Genomic DNA, 21,088 nt, shown 5'->3' on the forward strand with positions numbered 1-21,088 from the left:
AGTTTTTTAATTTTATTTTGTTATAGCAAAATACAAGGAGCTGCATGTGATGCTATTTTCAAAAGAATGCAGCACAGGAAGCAGTGTTTATGTAAGGTGTGTCCTGAAAGTGGGTTTATTGGTACCAAACTGAAGCTTTCCACACCATGGCTGCACCCTATAGTGACACAGTGTGGCAACTCAACGAATTGAACATCACGAGGCACTGAACCCCGTGCAGCTCCCAAGATTTTATGCCCCGGTCCTCAGAGAGTCAGGACTCAGTACCACGGCATTTAGTTCAAGCTTTTTTTCAAACTTGCCAAAAGAAACAGTCACTGCTGATGCTCCTGTTTATCTTTAACAATATGCTTTATTGCTGGTACATGAGCATCGTGCACAGACTTTAATGTACTGTTAAACTCTTAACTCTACATGATTTGTATTTCTATTCAATGGAAAGTATTTTTACTGCTTCTGGATTTAACACCACGACAAATAACGTGTTACGAAATGTATGGTATGTCTGACACACAATGTTCGCTGACTTAAACTGATCGCACTGGTCGTGCCCTTAAACAGGTGGAAGACGAACATGCAGCAGGGACCTATAAACTACAGAACTGGAAGTACAAACCATGCTGGATTTATAGCGAACTTTGCGTTTCATTTCAGCGGGCAAGAAACACTGCGGTACTTCAAGAACGTACAGCAAAAAAAAAAGGCTCCCTCTAAATTATCTTTAAAAAGAAACTTACTACTGTCATCATCAATAAAACTCCTGCATGGTACAACAATACAATCAGAAAATCTCCACACCTCTTGTTACGAGTAGCCTTCTGCTAAATTAAAAACCACACTATTGCACGTAACGTTAAGAAGGACATTTTGACCTTAACTCTTTCCCTGTTTTTTTCTTCTTTTTAATGTTTTGAGTCCCTTGAAAAGGAAAGGTGCTACTTTTTGTTTGTAAAGATCATTAAAATATAGAACTTTTTTTTTTACATTCAATTTACAGAGCAATGATACATTTATATTTATATATATATGTACTTCAACAGTGTGAAAGTATTAAGCACTGAGGTTGTTAGTGACAGCTCGCTGTGCACTAGGATGAGTTGTAGTGGGAAAAGTCGCTTCTGCAGCAGAGCCAGCTCTTCTGGACTCAGTCCTTGGGAACGCGGAAGCCATCCTTCTCTTTCCGGAGGCTGGCCATCGTGGGAATGGGATCAGATTTCCCTACGTGGTCCTGCACGGCCTTCTCCCTGCAGCAGAGACAAGCGATCGAACGAGGGCGCCCCATCAGTTCGGGGTGGTGCCACTCAGCGAGGACAAGAAGGAAGAAATCTGGCTCGATCGATGCCGCCCTTACAAAGTCCGCAGACATGCAAAAAGCAGCCTGGTTGATTAAAACCATGCACGGGGAACGGGTCAAAAACTGGGGTGCTGAAGCACAACAAAACAACACGCACACGGGGAGTGAACGAGGAAGGGCAGTTATCCTAAAACTAACTGTGTGGAGTTTGTATGTTCCCCATGTGTCTGTGTGGGTTTCCTGCAGGTGCCCTGGTTATCTCCCACAGTCCAAAGACATGCTGGTAGGTTAACTGGCTTCTGGGAAAACTGGCCTTGGTGTGAGTGTGTGCGCGTCTGTATCTGTGTGCGCCCTGCGTCCAAGGTGTATCCTGGCTTGTTGACGTTACCTGCTGGGATAGGCTCCAGCTCCCCCGCCACCCTGTATGGGATAACGTGGTTAGAAGATGGATGTGGGTCCTAAATGTAAATGGGCAGCAACAGCAGGGGCCTCTGAGCCAGTGGTAGCAGGAGGCAGCGTTGTGTACAGATCAGGGCTGAGGATTCGTGAGGGTTTAAACTGAGATCCCAGGTGGGGACACAGCTGTACCTGGGAGCAAGTCACTGTATCCAGATTACTCCCTCAAACCCATCTGTATTAATGGGCATCAAAACAGGTCACTTTAATCACTGGATTAGTCAAGTTGGATCAGTGCATCAGTGACATATTATTAAGAGAGAGTTCACTTTACTGGCCATATACAATTTCTTGCATTAGGAATTTGTCTTTTCGCATACCCCAGCTTGCTCTCCATGAGACACACAGACAGGGAGAGAAGCTTGGGGTCAGAGCACAGGGTCAGCCATTTATACGGCGCCCCTGGAGCAGTTGGCGTTAAGGGCCTTGCTCAGGGGCCCAACAGAGTAGGATTCCTCTGCTGGCTGTGGGATTTGAACTGGCAACCTTCCAGCCACAGGCACAGCTCCTTAGCCACTGTACCACCAATCCGCCCCCATTAATATCAAGAAAAAACAGTAATATAACAGTAGCAAGGAGAAACACACCAAATTGTTTTAGTGGATGATAATATCTCATCAGCAGCTACAGCATACACACAACATACAGTGAATGTTCTTAGTCTTGAGGATAAAATATTTTGAATCTTTTTGGAAGTCCAGCTCTGCTCTCCATACCTGACTCTCATGAAAGGATTGTACGTGAATTCTTCGGCAATTGTGGATGGGATGGTTGGTTCTCCTTTGTTGTACACCTCCTGTAAAAATGTGGACAAGGGGCTACTTTCAGAACCAGATCGAAAAAAGGCAGGTGTGTCCTCGCTCGGCTTTGAGGATAAGAGCTCACAGGACATGCTAAGACTAAGTCAATCTTTCCCCCCCATCAGTCATCAAATCACTTTAATGTCACTGGCAAAAAGAAAAACTTACCTTTGCCCAGGCAAGTTTTTTCCTGATTGCCTCGTTCTTTGGCTCCACATGTTGGGCAAACTTAAGGTTGTTGATGGTATATTCGTGTCCGCAATAAACCCGCTGAAACAGAAACTCACATTTACCAAGTGAGAACAAAATCTAGCAGCAGAAACATGCTCGTTTTCATTTCAGACTGACAAGGCACCCTTTCAGCCATGCTTTTAAAAGAAGGAAGCATTTTAGTTTGGTATTACTGAAGGGCAGTGGCCTAGTAAAGATTCTCTCAAGGGGGGAACCTTCAATCAGAAAGTAGGAAAGAGAATGGGAAGAGTTTCTGACTTCATTTCCTTTGCATGGATTCATACAAAAAGTTGTGGGAAATTCTCCATCGGAGGAGCAGGACACAGTCTTGTGCAGATTTAGTTTTATTGAGCTCAATAATGACATCAACGCGGGCTGGGTCTGCCCCGCAGAACAGACAACCTGCAAGGGTTTCCCAGCTCTTATATACTGTACAGTCAGAAGAAAGTTTGTTTCACAATCTGAGTGCTTGTCCTGTTCTTTGATATGTAATTACTTCTTGTCCTACTCTGTCTTGCTCTAGGTTCTGTCCTTCGATATGCAGCAGACATTGATCTGCTTTATCCTGTTTGTGGGTGTTGCTCCTGTCGTTTATTACAGTATTTAGCGTTAAGTCACTGGGAAGTCACGTTAAGTCACTGAAGTCAACTTTATGGCATCTTAGCGTAACTTTTGTTCAAGGCTAAATTAACAGACCCCAGCAACACCTCTCACAATGTGCTTGTGATGATACTGTGATGCTGGATAAGTGAGATATATACATGTCCCACTTCAAAGACTTTTTGGCATCTTGATCATTTTAGTGAATTCCTGGTGTGCCACCATCAGGGATTTGGGAGATGCAAACTGCTGGGTTCCGTCCTTTGATGTGCAACAGACATTGGTCTGGTTTATCCTGTTTGTGGGTGTTGCTCCCGTCGTTTATTACAGTATTTAGCGTTAAGCCACTGGGGCTGCTAAAGCAAGTCAGCTTTATGGCATCTTAGTATAACTTTTGTTTGAGGCTAAATTAACAGACCCCATTAACAGCTCTCATAATGTGCTTAAGTAGTGATACTGTGATGCTGGATAAGTGAGATATATACATGTCCCACTTCACAAAACAACCTTCGTTTGAAAACTGTTTTGAAGTCCAAGATTTGTAAGAATCCCAAAATGCATTTAAGCTCAGGCAACAGAGCAGTTCTTTGCTGTAGTGACTGTAGTTTTGCAGTACAGTAAAATATTCTACTTACAGTTTCAGGAGGCAGCCTGCCCAGCACGTCGATCAGAGCCTTGTACATTTCGTCTGCAGTGCCTTCAAAAAACTTCCCACAGCCCGCCACAAACAAGGTGTCTCCTGAAAATGAGCAATAGAATCAAATCAAACATAGTGGCTATTACACAGCAGTGAAGCAAATTGCTTCCATGGGAAAGGCATGATGCACTAACATGCCAATCGCATCAAGATATTGTATAAGTTAGTAATTCTTGATTGTGAGTTGTGATTAGAACGTACAGAAGAAAAAGATTAGACAATTGCCTCTTAATTCATAAAGCAAAACAACAGGATACAGTAAGCAGTACATTCTGACCCCCAAAAATGTGGCACTTTATTCCCAAATTGCTGAGAAGATATTAATTAAACCCTAAAATAAAACCCTGCACTTCGAAGTTACACACAAACACATCAACACATCAAAAACAAGATTGAGTGCAATGTAGCATAGTTTCTGGATTAAGCTAAGCAATCCTATAGTTATAGCACGGGCTTCATTTGAGTTACTTGAACTTGCTGCACTGTTTCTGTAAAAAAAGACAAAGACGCACCCAATGTCTCCTAAATGACCTGCCCTTACCAGTGAAAACAGCTGGGGGTTCAGTGCTGCCGTCTTTTGTGACAAAATAGCAGATGTGCCCAGATGTGTGACAAGGTGTGAACAGACACTTCACATTCAAAGAGCCCACCTATATTCAAAGGGGAAAATAAAGTTTAGCTTTGCCTATAGTGGGGATCTACTTTTAAAAAATTGTTATTTATGTATTATTATTATTATTATTGACATATTTATGAACAAATATAATTAGACAAGTAGAAATGGTCAAATAATTTTTAAAACCTTATTTGGTGAACACAATAACACAGTTCATTAAATGACAACTTGCTTAAATTGTTGAAAGTTTCCTAATAGCGAGGTCCTAATTGAACTGCGGCTTTGTTCCAACCATTTGCTACGTGATGTGTTCCATCTTTGACTAAAATAGTGTCACATCAAGACAGTTCAAATTTCCTCTGGCTCCTTACCTTGAAGGTGTTGTAGTGTGTTACTTTCTGGCTGAGGGCTCCCACCCTGTCATCCCCTCCATAAACCTTCAGTCCTGAAACCAGCTTCACCAACTTCTCGTTGCCCCCAGCATGATCCCTATGGAAACCAGTCAGACACACATCACTAGGGATGTGGTCCCTATGGAAACCAGTCAGACACACATCACTAGGGATGTGGTGCCTATGGAAACCAGTCAGACACACACACCACTAAGGATGTTGTCCCTGTGGAAACCAGTCAGACACACACCATTAGGGATGTGATTCCTATGGAAACCAGTCGGACACACACCACTAGGGATGTGGTCCCTATGGAAACCAGTCTGATTCACATCATTAGGGATGTGGTTCCTATGGAAACCAGTCATACACACACAATTTGGGGCGTGGTCCCTAGGGAAACCAGTCTGATACACATCACTAGGGATGTGGTCCCTATGGAAACCAGTCAGACACACACCATTAGGGATGTGATACCTATGGAAACCAGTCGGACACACACCACTAGGGATGTGGTCCCTATGGAAACCTCAAGTACAGTATGACCTTAATTCAGTCATGGTCGTTCTGAGCAGAAGCACTTTCTAGCACTTGCCAGCAAAGTAAAACTCACCAGTGATGATGTGTTGTAAGGACAGTAGTAAGCTTTACTCTGTGCTTTTTGATGGCGTCCACAACCTAAACAAGACACAGAAAGCAAGCACGATTTCCAAATGCAGCGGCTAGTGAAATTCTATATCTGACTACACACTAAACAAAACAAGTGCTTGGGAAGACATTACATCAGACAGTCGCATGATGAACATGAACAGTCTTTTTGAAGACTTAAGGCACGGTTCTCACTCACTTGTATTTCCTCTCAAATATTACTAACTATATTTGATAAACAAGTCTTCAAAAAATTCCCACCAGTGGTTTCAACTCAGCACTAAGAGTTTCCGATAATTTCGTGCACGAATGGAGGATGTGTGGATAGTGTTCTTTCTTTTTTTCAAAAAAGGCCCTGGACCTATTTTGTATTCTTGGTTCGCCTTCTTCCAATTCCTCCCTGAAACCCACAGAGATACCTTCTGTGGCTCCACTGGGTCCACGATGGCGGCCTCCCGGGTCTCCTCGTCAATGAGAAGATACATGTAATTGTCGGTCAGTGCCGGAAGCAGCTCCACCTTCATGTCTGCTTGAACGACCAGCGAAGACCGTCTGGAGGAGTGGAGGCAGGCTGCACGGGCCTGGGCAAGGGCTGAGAGGGAAAGAGCTTCACCTCCTGCTGCACCAATTATCTGGGCAAGTAAGGAGGACTGACCCTGGATTCATACCTATTGTTATGCTGTACTGGATATGAACATAGATCTATGGACAGTATATCCTCTTATTTACACCCAAAATCCCCTTCGTTTTGGAAGGAAGGAGTCTGCGTGCCCCCCAGATTCTGGGAAGGACTATTTCTTGACAGAGCAGTTAGCAACAAATGCATACATAGAAGGAGAATGAAGTAGTTCAGATGGGTAGCTGGGTCAGTATGCGTAGGCTGCAATGAACAAGTAAAGGTTTTTTCCAGGCTGAAAAGAGGGGGGGGAAAGAAACAACGTTTCGGCTGTGACACTCCCGAAGAAGGCTCCACAGCTGGAAGGTTGTGTTTCTTTCCTTCTCTTTTCATCATGGAATAAACCTATTACTTGTTCCTTATTTCTTGTCAAGAACATCATCGTCAACATTAAGTTGAATGAGGTTTTACACCAGCATTACTGCATGCGCACAGAACATTTTGTACTGTAAAGGTTCATTCCATGCTGCAAGGTAAAGAATAGGAACACATCTTTACCGTTGCCAAGTTGCAAAAAAATAATTTATACATTTTATACTGTTTATTCACTATGACAGCAACAAGTGGCCGCTGTGTAGGTAACCTATCAGCCGATGCTGCCGAAGAATGACGGCATCGCTTTTGTTAGGGCTTCTGTAAGAATAAACAGAACCATATATTTTAAAGGGGAGGATCAAATGAAGACCAGCGACTCGTGCATATATTCAATTATGCTCATTCTTCCGTGCAATCAGACTTTACTGCTAAATGGTTTGCATTACTTTGGTGTAATGAATTTAAACTGCATCCATGCCTATCGCTGGACTGTGTCCAGTTTTTAGTTTTAGCGAGGCGTGACAAGATTAAAATCCTTCTCCAAGGAAACTTTACTTCTGGGGATGACGCATCAAATTATGTAACACAATAAGAACGAACTGTACCAGTTTTTGTCACGATTTAAAAACGAAACAGCATTTCTATAAAAAAATAGGGAGGGTTAAGTGTGTAATTTTTGCTAAACAACCGTAGTTCTTGTCACAGCTTAAATTAACTACAAAAGCTATATACTGTGTGTATTTCATTTAACTTGACGTACACTGAAATAAACACTGAACATGAACTACTTTTTTTTCTGCGGCATTCGGAGATATCTAAACTCAAGGGAGCTGATGTAATATGCAGTACCTCCTCCTATGGCTGACAGAGACTAAATCATTAAAATCCGACCAGACAGGACGTTTCGGTCAGAGCCAAAACGAACTCACGGTGCGTCGCGGCAATACTAAAAGCTTGAGTCGTGTAGAAACGTACCAAGTTTACACGCAGCAGCTCCTAAGACACCGAGAGCGCAGGCACTCGCCAGTGACCTGTACATAGCAGGTGTTAATATTAGCGTCCGTACAGGAACTAAACACTGTTGGGGTTTGAAGTATATCATGTCATTACTTTTCAACTTTGACCCCCCCCAGGCTCAGCCAATCCCAGACGGGGGTGTGTCGCTGGCAGCTTCGCGTGATGCCGTAGAAGCCAAGTGATGATATGGTTACCAGCGTGGATTAACAAGTATAAATATTATTTAACCTGTGCCCTCCGATGTCGAAGGTCCAGCAGTGCACGCGTTTTATGATGCCCGTCCGTAAACGTGTCATTAATGCAAAGACTCGGGGGACCGTAGCCCGGGTCCGGAGTTGTTTTGGCACTCCTGGCACGCCGTAGCAAGCCTTGCGCTTCTGCACTGTCCAAAGGTCTAGTGCGGCTTGTATGTTATCGGTGAACAGCGGGATAAGTTGCGTCCACATTCGCACGCTTATAACAAGTGGTGCGGACTCAAAAGGCATTTTTTTAAGGCATGGCTTCCGCGAGAAATTTAAATAGATTCTGGGAATGGGGCAGGAAGATTATCTGCGTCGGGAGGAATTACGCGGACCACGCCAAGGAGCTGAAAAACGCCATCCCCTCCGAGCCGGTGCTGTTCCTCAAGCCCCCCTCTGCCTACGTCAAGGAGGGGTCCCCCATCCTGCTGCCGGTCTACTCCACCAACCTGCACCATGAGGTGGAGCTGGGGGTGGTCATCGGCAGGGGGGGCACGGCGATCCCGCAGGACGCCGCGATGGAACACGTGGCTGGGTACGCGCTGTGCCTGGACATGACGGCCCGGGACGTGCAGGAGGAGTGCAAGTCCAAAGGCCTGCCCTGGACCCTGGCCAAGGCCTTCAACACGTCCTGCCCCGTCAGCGAGTTCATCCCCAGGGACAGGCTCCCGGACCCCGGCAACGTCCGGCTGTGGCTGAAGGTGAACGACCAGCTGCGCCAGGAGGGCAGCACCTCGCAGATGATCTTCTCCATCCCTTTCCTCATCAGCTACATCAGCGAGGTCATCACGCTGGAGGAGGGCGACCTGATCCTGACCGGCACGCCCAGGGGGGTGTCGAGCGTGCAGGAGCACGACGAGGTGCAGGCCGGCATCGAGGGCATCGTCAGCATGACTTTCAGAGTCGACAGGCTGTGACAGCTGGGGACGCGCCGTTAGGACACAAAAGACTTTCCAGCCAGATGTCGGAGAATAAGAATAAAAAAGCTGATATATATTTTTAAAAACACCTTTGTAAAAATTAAAGTACATTTTAATCTCGCCAAATTGATCAGCAATATCTGTTTGCCTGCTCAAATGTTCCCCAAAATTTTAAAAAAATGGAAGCGTAAGAATGGAGGACCATAGCCATGGATTCCGATATTCCTTGCGCTGTAGTAATCATTTCCTATTACCTGGGAATCGGAACTGCTGCAGGAATTTTGAGAAGAACGTTTCCAGAAGGGCAAAAAAGATGCAAGCTTCGTTGTTTTACAAAACGTACAGAACACAGATATTTATTTTTTTCTCTCCAGCTCCCCTTCCCAGCCTGCTGAGTTTGGTGTTGTGAGCCGGTTAAGCGTCAACCTGAGCTTTATAGTAACTGATTATTGTTAGAAAACAAACTTGAGAAGCAATTCTAAACACAATGCAATGACTTACTTCTTTACACAAAAAATAACATCAGATTCTCTACATTTCTCCATTTATTTTCCATTAACCATCAGTCAGGCTCAATGCTTTCAATTACATTTGTGTGTGTATAGTTGAAAAAATACAATTCCAGTCATTTCACAATGGACCTGCACTCATTCAAGACACCTTACTCGGGTTTTCTGAAAAAGGCGTCTATGAGGTTCTACTTTCCTTTCAGTTCTTGAACATTTACTTCACTTTGTACCCTGCAATAATCACATTGTGATGTAAAGAAAATAAAATCTATCAAGACATTTAAAAAAAAACAATTTAAAAGAATTTCATTAATAAGAACATTGCATCACATTATTATGTGTGCACCAAAAAACTGATCCAAAGGAGATCAGAAAATGTACAAGATAAATTATATTCTATCTCGCATTTTGCTAATTTTATTCAAATGAACAGTAAATGACTTAAACAAGTCTTTAAACGCCAGATGTTTAAATTCAGCAATAAAAATATTTGATCATTTAGCTCATGGAGGCCGGATGTTTGAAGAGTGTATTCTTTTTTGAAAAAAGGCAAAATTAACAATACCGTCCTGGAGTTCTGCCTGTTTCGTATTCTCGGTTCACATTGCTAATCTCGAAAAGCTTTGTCCTGTTTCCACAGGGTCAGCCAGTGTGCAGGACAGCACGTTCACCCTCAGACCACTTCTGGAATTGGGGGCTGGAAGCACCTGGAAATAAACAGCTTAAACTCCATGACTGTGGTAGGCTGGGAGTTTAGGAAAGGAGGAAACATACAGTAGAGTTAAGAGAAATTTCAATGTAAAAGGAGGGAATTAAAATCAAGTTAGAAAACCAAAAGCAACAGGTCATATACTTACAACTTTAGAAGTAAATCTCTAAATACTAGAAATATATACATAGCTTTGGTTCTAGAAGTAATGGCATTAAGAGGTAATCGACATTATTGGAGTAGTCTGAAACCTGGTTAACTCAGTGACGGAAATTAATGTATCAGGGAGCACTTTGTTCTTAGAAAATACAAAACGGATGTGGTGGGATAACACTATAAAAGTAACCTTCCAAATGTATTTTTGTCTTGGAACGTAGAAAAATACCTATTACACTTTTGAAATGAAAGAAAGAATTATACATGTAAAAACAATCTGATAAAAGAGATGTTTTCAAACCTTATGGTAAACTTTGCACCTTTCCAGAAGGAATTTCCATTTCAGGGCTGTCTTCTGCCCTTCTGTCAGACAAATAAACTCTTCAGCCTGTCAACAAATTAAATAATCATCCAGGCTGGCATTACGCAAACTAACTTTTATTTTTCAAAAAGATGTACATCGCTGAAATAAAATGGAATTTACATTTCAAGCAAGCATAATGAAACTTATAAACTTACAAAATTATTCACAACTTGCAATTATACAAAGAAAAGTGATAAAATAACTGTATTTGTATCTGGACATTTTGAAAAATATACTGCCTATTAAGTGACGGCACACATGGAGGTTGAAAAACAAGAATGCATTTATGTACATTTTCAACAGCATTGTGAAAAAGTACATAAAGTATTAGAAACAAAACATATGCAGTGGTCGTGATACTCACAGTGCAGCCCAGCGTTTTTTCTGCTGCAGTGCCAGACAGGTTGCAGGACTTCAGAGTGCCAGTGTGATCAGTGAGATCCACCAGCAAATCAAAGCTTGCAATGGCTTCTGGAGGATTTCCTGACTCACTGCATGTGATGCTGGAGCAACTCTGCGTTTCTTCATTTATCAAAAACATGCATCTTGCACTAAAATTTGAAGACAATATTTTCATCACCTAGTTCCAATAGATTACACACTGTGTGCTTATGAATTTTTATTACTTTGCTAACAGAAGCGAGATCAGAAGCTGTTACTCTATTAAAAGTATAGTCGCTTTGAAATTAAGCACTGCTCCCTGGCTTTGTGTAAAGATCAGACGTCTGAATTAGAAACACATTATTTCTGACATCTGATACTAGATTTCTATTTGGAACAAAGCACACCATCCTTTGTTAAACCACACATGTCATTGTGTCTAAGAAAAATTAAAAAATAACTGTAAAGGTATTTGCTTTGACATTTAAACAGCTATATTTTAAGAAGATAGCTGTTGAAAGGCAAGCACTTAATGAAAATTCATTACAAACATAACTCACCACCTGTTTCGTATTAATTTGGAACAAGATGAGTCAAGGTTCATTGTCGTGACGAAGGCATACGTGATTCCATAGATGGAGTCAGGCCCATCAAGATTTTCATGGGCTCTGAGTTTCAGCTGATGTACAGTGAATACATCAACAATAGAGTCCACTGAAAATAAAACAAATCATAAGTGCATTTCATTCACCGACCCTAAACCTTTATAAAAAAGCTGTTTACAGATCACTATAATGTCAAAGCATTAAGACTGAGGCACAGTAAATACATCAACAAGATTCCACTGAAAAATAGATAAATTATGGATGCATTGTTATGCATTAAGCCCAAGCAGTAAACTAAGCAATACTGGAGTTATGGAAAGAAAGGAAAAAGGAAGGCCAGTATTTAGGAAAGCTGTTTAGAGATTACTAAACAGCCAAATAATTAAGATGAATAATATAAATAAATCAGTTTCTGTCAAGCAAAGCTTTATAACATTTTTGTATAACAACTAATTATAACATCTGTATGCAATTACTATACCATGTTACATACAGTTCACTCCATCTGCTGCCAGGTCATCTGGGTCATCCAATCCTCCAGTTTTAACAAACTCCCTGGCATAGTTGAACAGCAGATTGGCTTCTTTTGTGTCTAAAACATTTATGAACATAAAAAATTCAAATACATCATTCAAGTAAAATATAAAAATGTATCAGTTACAAGCCAATAATTTTGACATCCTGCTCTAGCAGCTGAAATTCAAATCTACTCTTCCATAACATGCAGTTCTATAAACCTGGAGCAGAACTGTAAGGTTACCATTTGGTTTTCAATTACTATTTAGATTGATAGACAGTAGTAATGAACCATATGGGAAGTGTGTCCAAAGTAAATTAAGCAGTGGCTTGTCACTGACACTATTCTACGATGCTTAAAGGTTCTTTCCATGCGTTACTGAGTATGGAATATATACGTGTGAAGAAACTTGTTTTGAAGTGTCCCATACTGTATATCACCTGCAGTGCAGTGTAGAATTTCTTCTAGGCTCCTGAAGTAAGAACAATTTATCAGTATGTTTCAAAGGAGCATTAGAGAAAAGGGTGGCTTAGGTTTCATGCATTTAACAGAAGGTTTTTAGCTATATAAGGTTACATATGGGCCAATTCTCTAACATTTTATTCCTAGAATAAATAATGAAGTTTTAATTAAAAAGAAACACCTGGAAGTGAGGCTACAGCCAGGTAAATTGAAATAGCTTTGGCAATAATGAGACAAGTTTAGGTAATTTAACTAGTGGTTACACTGAACCTATGAATCTAGTTATATTTTTCTTGGTTTTATCCTGCTCTTACCAGGGTTGACAGTAATGATTGTTTTCGAAGTAACTGTTGCAGCCATACTGTGACGAAACCTATCAAATGTAATTCGGGCATCAGCAATGAAGAGCACTGCAATTAAAAAAACATCAAGTCAATAATTCAAAAAAGAGTTCATCCCGTTCTTTTTCATGTTATAAATTTCTGTACCTGTCTCTATCGGAATCCATGTCTGAGCAAGATGAATGGCTTCATTGTCCCAGCTAAATTAGAGATAATTTAATCACAAAACATGAACATATTCAAAACAGCATTTAAAAACTTATTTGATCTGAATCTTTAACCATTTCTCCTGCAGCTTACCAGATCAAGGGAAAGGAAGGTACAGTTTCATCAAATAGCTTTACTTCACACCTCTGTCCTTTGCGCCTGTCTGCTGTTGTGAAATACTTTGGTCCTCCAACCTATGTACAACACATATACACTTAATTCTAAAACAAATCTGAATGAAACTATTTTCTGTATTGCTCCTGGCCTTTGTAAAACATACTCATTTTAATCTGTAAAACATCTGTATTCTCACTGTTAATTCCTGTAATGACTTTAATGTAATGTATGCAAAATTAGAATGTTCCATTAATTTCCCCCAGCAGAACACTACAATTTGGAAAAGCCAACTGTAATACTGCAAGACTTGGACCTTTGTCTTGTTGTGGAAAATGAAACTGAATCAGAGACATGCGTATTGCCATAATCATCTACATTTTAAGAAGGCTATCCTTTCTTAGTTTTTTAAGCAGAGTACTTCTGACACAAGAAAAATGGGCCACAGACCTTATAACTGCCTGTCCATCACATGCACTGATGAACTACAATGAACTACAATACTCTCAATACCAGCTGAACTCAGATAGATATGCACCACCTCTGGGAGATCCCTGGCAGTGGATAAATGTCATAAACTATATTACAAGCATTCACGAAAGGTCTCACCCTGCACTCCTACTGGACATTTTTATGGACAAAGGCAGTCAATGGTCCCTAAATCTAATGTCTTTGAATCGTGAATTAATAAAACTAGACAGAGGTGCTTACCGATCGAACTGCTGCCAGAATATTTATAACTTTTCCATCAAGGCTCTGCCCATTGGCAATAATGTCCCCCAGTGGATAAAAATCTTGAGAATCCTTCACAGGCAGATGGAATAAAGAAAGAAGCCTGGTTTCTCTTTCTATGTCAGAGCATACCCTGACAGTTGAATGGTTTTCACTCACTAACAGTTTGTAGAAGCTGAAAATAGAAGCATGTGAAGTTGTATTGAAATTTGAAGTTTGCTTGGCTCTCACATCTCTTTTGTGAAATAGATGAAAAAGACCCAGTCAGATATAGTGGAATTACAAAGCAGTGCTCCTCACCCTTGTTCCTGGAGAGCTGTAAGATGTTCTTTTTCACCTGAGCTCTTAATAGCTTAATTGAGATAATTACTGACTTAACTGTTTTAGGTAACGTGCTACCTAAACCATCAGTTTTCAAATCTTTAGTTACTGAGGAGTAAATGTTCAAATTCAAAATGGAACAAGCAACAAACTGTGTTACTGTTTATAGCCTTAATTTTCAAGAAAAAATATATATTTACAAATGATAAACTGTATATAATATAGTCCCAAAAATATTTCGGGGGGCACTTTATATCTTGCCTTGGGGTTGATGGGTTGAATTGCTCCTCTTTCTCCACATCTTTGGTTACTATTAAAGGGTTTTCAATTACAACTGTAATAAAGGCAGAAGACCTTGTCAATAGCAAGTAAATTAAAACAATTTCACCAGCAAAAAAAAATCTCTAAGTCTTCTACATCAATACAATATATTTTCATTATGCAGCCCAGCTGCCTACAAATATTCAAGGTTATTCAATAGTGTTGACAGCCTACTCGGCTTAAAGTGATTATTGGTCATTTCAAAACAGAAAAAAGCAAAGCATGCAGTACTAAAATACACTGACGTTGTCTTACCACAGTCTCCAATTCTGAAACTGTCTGACAAGGCACGGATAAAATTCTCTCTTCCCCAGGAAAAAACATTGATGAAATGGTCAGGAGAATCCTTAATTGTAAACCTGAATGTGTGTCTTTCTGACCCAATATCTGAATACAAACATAACAGTAACAGAAACTGAACAACCATCATTTTTTCTTTCATGATGTAAACACACAGTGATAAAATGACAAATGTTTGTATTTTGGACATTTATCATTTACAACACATCTAATATATTAGATAGATTATATATAGGCTTATATTCACAGAACCTAAGTCCATTTATCACATACAGTATGCATAATCTGTCTCATGTCTTCCTGGGTATTTGAAGCAAAAGTGCATAAAACAAAAATATCATAAAGAGTAAATAACCTATGCTATTTTAAACTATTTTAAGATCATTTTAAATATTAGGAACACAGCATAAGTAATAAAAATCTCAAGTCACCATTAGATGGCAGTGTGAACTCAGAGCTTTACAATCAGCCCAATAAATGCATTAAGGAAAAGAAACTTGTGCTCCTTAAGTGGAGTTGCATAAAAAAATTGGTCATATAATTTATAGAGGTAATTTCATAATAACAGTCAATTCAAATTAAATGTGGTTGTTCTGTAATATGGGTGGATCTTAAAAAATGTTTTTAAAAAGTTTTACTTTTCAAGTAATAAAATAGTTATATGTAAAAAATAAATTCCTAAAGAGTCAGTCTTCATTTAATTACCGCTAAAAATATACTGTACTCAACTTTTTCTGTCTGGAAAGCCTTTGATATCGGTCTTGCCAATAACAACTCCTTCTACATTCTGCAAAACACACAAATATACAATTGCAGTGAGTCATAAACCTTTATGCACAAGTATATTTACATAATGTTTCTAACATTTACAAACTTACACAATCCACATTTAATACTACATGGCCACAATTGCTGAGTACTGCACTTTTGCGGTTTCAAAGTAAGTTTAGCTTTTGAGTACTACTATAATGTAGTTCCACAGCAGCTCTTTATTAATGCTGAAAAATTAAGTAACGCTTCAGAATTTAGTAAGAATAGAATTTATTTAGTAAGAACTCTGACTCCAGGCTCTCTCCCTATCTGTGTGTCTCATGGAGAGCAAGCTGGGGTATGCAAAAAGATAATTCCTAATGCAAGAAATTGTAAAGGGTTAATAAAGTGATGTTATTATTATTATTATTATTATTATTATTATTATTATTATTAAGAGTCCATTTTAGAAAACAATCTGCAGCACGATATTACATATTGATGTTTTGGCGTGCCTCACATCATTGACTTGTATGAAAACAAGAAAAATGTCATTACAAATGACATTTAAACAAATTGTTAACAAATACATTTAAAAAAAAGTTGCAGCAAAAGGAATGTTATTACTAACTGCAAAATGTAACAAGAACAAGAATCTAGCAATTCGTTGGACACTCCACTCAATACAATACAGATACAGATACGATGCAGATCCGATTTGCACCCTTGTGGATTCAAGACAACACTCTTCTAATTTTCTTCAGATGGCTGTACAGACAGTAGGGGCTAATAGACAGATACACTGTATAAATACCATACGTTTATACAACAAAGAAAAAACAAACTATGGTAAAACATGGCCAGCTAAGCAACCTGAGAAAACAAAGCACCAAGCAATTTCAATTGATAAATACACACTCATTATTCGAGAAGAAATTTAACTTTTAGGCTACTTTTCAGTGAAATTGGTAGTGAATTTAAGACCTCCGAGCTTCCTGATTAAGGACTGTAATGCACAAGTAATGTGTTTTCAGAGAGAGAAAAAAACAAGGAGCTACAGTAAATAAACACACCAAGTTAACCAAATGTGACGGCTAATTCTTACTACTATTCCTGCTGCTACTACTACTAATAATAATAATTTACTTACAGGATGAGTGGTGCTTGGGTGCAGGTCTGATATGGAAATGCAGCTCTGAAGTGGAGCATTAAATGACATTTTTTCACAACCTATAAATGAACATAAAGTACAGTAAGTGGTAATAAAATGGTATGCATTGGGTGGTTAACATAAGCAGGACCTTCTCCAAAAGCTGCTATCCGGCCCTTATGTAAATTGACCACCGATATAACCTGTTCTGTTCCGTCAAAAAGATAACTGTTTAACAGTAACTGGGTTTTATATGGCCTACCAAATTCAGTACTGTTTTAAGGTATATATTAGATGCTGAATACGACATTCCAAACCCTTTAGAGTTTGAGTTTATTTTCTCTGTCTTTTAGTTTACTGGAAATAGGTTAAACCGAATGATAGCGCTCAAGGTACGAAGGTGTGATTTCCTTTCCTAGTTACTGCTGGACGGACTTCGGAAATCTGGCATAATCACAACAACATGTACAGACACAAGATACGGAATATTTTAACATTTAAATAAAAATAATATATAAGAAACTGTTTTACCGCGGAAATGGCGAAAACGTTAACTTCTGTCAAAGCCAATTAGGTTTATCAAATCTCATAAGTGAATTAAAGAAAAGCGTCGTTCAAGAAGAATTGAACACGGGCTGACCAACATGGCGTCCAGACCTGACGCGCCGAGGCGCACTGATGCGCGTGACAGCCTCACAGTCTGGACCCTTCGAGAAGGATGAATTATATATTTCAGAATAAAATAAAATAAAAATATCTATATTTAGCCATCGCATCTGCTATCTGGTAATAGGTCAACTTTACTCTTGTTTGCGTGAGTGCTCGTTATTTTGTTTTCCGTTAAAGATATACTAAACGTGGTGATTACACTAATTTTATTAAATAGTGCGACGGTGAATAAGAAAACCGTTCCTACATCGCATTTCTCCTGAATGAAGCACAGGGAATTGCATGTAAATTTTAAGAGTAACAATATAATGAAATTGACTCAGTGACTAAAAAAGTAATGCATACTGTTCATCTGAAACAGTAATCTCACTAAATAAAGTAAATAGAGGTTTATTCCATGCTGAAAAGAGAAGAAAAGAAACACAACGTTTCGGCTGTGGAGCCTTCTTCGGGTGTGTCATCCAGTGATTTATGTTACCTTACCTTAAGTATAACACATTTCAATAAAGCTGCAGTTGACTGGCTTACATCATGAAAGGTCTGGGTGAGATGTCTTTGGAGATGTGCAGTATGAAGTGATACAGGATATCATATTTTAATGTTTGAATTAACCCGCCTGAAAGGAGCTGATAAAATAACCCTCCTTGTGAGGAATGAACCAGGGAGGTAGCTGCCAGGGAGAAAAATGGAGGAGATCCTTTGGTCAATTAGCTACTAACTACCAAACAGTCCAGAAGGGCTGAGTGACCTTCTATTGTTTGTAACAGTTCTATTGTTCTCTCCTGACTTTTTGCTCTTTGAAATGATCTTATTGCAAATCTCAGTTACCATGGCTGGATTGCAGTCAGTGAGCCAAGGTCAGTGCGTATTGGGTTGACCACACTAAATACGTGTGGTCATTCGGTATAATATCGCCAGCCTGTGGAATTACAGGCTGAAAGCATGTTATCAGTCTATCAACAGAGACCCTGACTTATGGCAGAACGAATGAATATTTGAGATACTTCTTCTTGTTTTTAAGAGTTAAATAATGGCAGGACAAAGTTCGTGCCTGAAAGATACTCTAAATCTAGTATTCCTTCTCTGCACTAAACCTTTTTTACGGGGCACTACAGTCTGAGCTTTCAGCTCTTGGTTAGAAGGCCTCTGCCTCCCTAGCTGTCAGCTGAACAGCCAAATCTCGATGTAAACTACTGTATTCATTTTCGAGTTTTGATTCACCAGACACGTTGGACATTTCTCGTAAAAATGTGCTCTCGGCATCTTTCAGCACGACTGCGTTCAGGGTAACCGACTCAACAAATTGTCTGCTGATTAACGATTGGCGTTCGATACGCCCGGAACAGCCTCTTGTAGCCGAGACTCGTTTCTGCACATGTTTGCCCTTCAGCACCGTGCCATGTTGGTGGCTTTCAGTCAGCTGGGACGACCCGTGAACAGAAGATCAGCTCACTGATGACCGTAGCCAGAGACGTACAGCTCATGGCCTGGGCTGTCGATAGCTCTTAGAGGATGAAAAAGGACCTTTCAAGTTCCTTGGTTTACTTTACCATTATTCTCCTCCATTTGCCCTCATTACACACCTAAAGCAGAAATCAATGCCGACCAGCGACCTACATGGACATGCCTGTAGTGTGGAGCTGCTGCCCTGTGGCTCTGAGTGATGGAAGCCCTCTGCTCTGTGTGCCAGTGAGGCGTCTCCGGCCTCCTTCATAACCTCATTTAAACCAGATGAAATGGCTGCCACCTGGGCTCCCGTATTTATTATGTCGGTAAAACTCTTATAATTGTACCGTGCCTATGAAATATGGACCCTCTCTCGAGTCGCTCCCGGGGTCAATAATTTGTGCTGTCCGCGGTAAAAATGAAACTTTAAATAAAAAGCGAAAGGTTGACGAAAGACAGCCCATTGACAGCCGAACAGCTTCCCCTCCAGCAGACAGTAATAACTGCAGGTATTGATCGCGGAGACAAGTAATAGCCCAGATTAGAGCATCGCCATTTACATGTAATTGCTAGGTACACAGTGCTACACCAGAGGATGAATCTGCCTTTCAGATAGCCATTTATTAAAATGACCGCCCCAGAAAAGTCCCCTTTTTATTATTTTTTTATTTTACAGAATGCAAAGAAAAAAACCTGAAAAGAAAGCAATGAATCACTTGGACTAATACTTGGATTTGTAATAATAATCCGTTTATCATTATTTTAATAAGGATCAGTTGCGTATAATTATGTATTGGAACAAATAAAGGTTTATTCCACGTTGAAAAGAAACACAACGTTTCGGCTGTGGAGCCTTCTTCCCACCCGAAGAAGGCTCCCCAGTCAAAACGTTGTGTTTCTTTTCTTCTCTTTCCAGCGTGGAATAAATCTTCACTTGTTCCTTTGCAGCCAACGCATGCTGACGCCGCTACCTCTTGAACTACTTTAATCATGTGTAGTCATATATAATAAAATATACCACGATTATTTATTCTTAGTAGTAGCAGCAGTAATAGTAGCAGTAGTAGCCTTTAATAATATAGCATCTCAAAGCTGAATGTCAGTTCATTTTGTGCTCTCCTGGAGAGCAGGGCAGAAGGCAGAATGTCATTTTTACAGATCACCGCAGCACTGTTGCTGGTGCAGTATTTAGTAATATTGAATGGGGAAAAGCCGTATAGATTACCTATCAGGACAGATTCCCCAATCAGACACTGTTTAAGTCAGGACTCCATAAAATCACGCCCTCCACACTGACTTTGTTTTACTTTCTTTATTCATTCGCACAGTTATTTACTCCTTTCTGTGAAGCTGTGTGAGTGACGAGCACAATGCTTTGTTTCCATTACTCGTCTTCTTTTATTAGATAGGAATTAAGGAAGACCCCCCACCCCACCCCCATAAACAACCCAAAACAATCAGCAGTGACACACAACTGTTCCAATACACTAAACCTACAAGATTATAATTGCTCAGAGTGTCCTGCTTTGCTTTATTTCTCGGTTTGCTGTACCCTAATCAGCTCCGTGTGTTACCCCACTCAGAAAGGAGAGAAGCACTGCCCTGGGCCTGTGCATTGCGTTCCCCAAGAGACCCAGCCTTTTCTTTGATCAGCTTTTTTTTTTTTCATTTAATGAATCAGTCGGGACAAGTTCCCCGTCCACCTGATACGGCCAGGTGCATTGAGAGAACTGCACTGTCTCTGCAACGTGATACAGCTAATTGCTCGGGTTAACCTGATATCAAAAGGTATGCTGTGCAGGCCTCAGCCAGGTGCTGTCAGTCAGCTGGGCACTTGGCTGATCCTCTGGGCTATACTCTGAGGTCTAAAAGAGACATATTATCTTATGTAACAATGTGTGTTTTTGCACTTAGCCAGTGAAATCTGAGAAGTCTCCTGCACAGCCCAGGACACTGATCGCATTTTTTGACGAGGTGTCCAGGTGATTTCAGGACACCTGGACACCTCGAAGCATTCACTTTTATGTGCCTCCACTTCTCCATGGTAACACATTTTGAGTGGGCACCGGTGGAGCACGAATTCGTAATTCGGCAGCTCGGCCACATCCTGCGAAGTGCATTAGGGGTTGTTTG

The 21,088-nt window shown here is 40.4% G+C and overlaps 3 protein-coding genes across 3 annotated transcripts; 1 reads left to right on the top strand and 2 right to left on the bottom strand.

The window, feature by feature from the left end:
- Window positions 1–332: 332 nt before the first annotated feature.
- LOC148818495 (hydroxyacylglutathione hydrolase, mitochondrial-like) lies at window positions 333–7,827 on the bottom strand. The gene is made up of 9 exons (XM_088936321.1): window positions 7,701–7,827; window positions 6,154–6,326; window positions 5,700–5,764; window positions 5,066–5,183; window positions 4,620–4,728; window positions 4,017–4,120; window positions 2,719–2,820; window positions 2,467–2,546; window positions 333–1,244 (listed from the first exon to the last, which is right to left on the bottom strand). Exons 1-9 carry the CDS (start codon window positions 7,825–7,827, stop codon window positions 1,145–1,147), a joined length of 978 nt encoding a protein of 325 aa, XP_088792447.1. The 3' UTR covers window positions 333–1,144.
- A 51-nt stretch (window positions 7,828–7,878) lies between these two features.
- On the top strand, window positions 7,879–9,907 carry fahd1 (FAH domain containing oxaloacetate decarboxylase 1). The gene has a single exon (XM_088936322.1). It carries the CDS (start codon window positions 8,239–8,241, stop codon window positions 8,896–8,898), a length of 660 nt encoding a protein of 219 aa, XP_088792448.1. The 5' UTR covers window positions 7,879–8,238; the 3' UTR covers window positions 8,899–9,907.
- A 102-nt stretch (window positions 9,908–10,009) lies between these two features.
- Window positions 10,010–16,909, bottom strand: meiob (meiosis specific with OB-fold). The gene is made up of 13 exons (XM_088936865.1): window positions 16,841–16,909; window positions 15,670–15,727; window positions 14,896–15,027; window positions 14,581–14,653; window positions 13,978–14,173; window positions 13,246–13,346; window positions 13,093–13,145; window positions 12,919–13,014; window positions 12,119–12,217; window positions 11,581–11,734; window positions 11,004–11,190; window positions 10,577–10,663; window positions 10,010–10,117 (listed from the first exon to the last, which is right to left on the bottom strand). The coding sequence occupies exons 1-13, from the start codon at window positions 16,907–16,909 to the stop codon at window positions 10,010–10,012; spliced, it is 1,413 nt and encodes a 470-aa protein (XP_088792991.1).
- Window positions 16,910–21,088: the final 4,179 nt, after the last annotated feature.

Source organism: Atractosteus spatula, chromosome 18 (assembly GCF_055471065.1).
Source record: "Atractosteus spatula isolate fAtrSpa1 chromosome 18, fAtrSpa1.hap1, whole genome shotgun sequence".
Taxonomy (NCBI): domain Eukaryota; kingdom Metazoa; phylum Chordata; class Actinopteri; order Semionotiformes; family Lepisosteidae; genus Atractosteus; species Atractosteus spatula.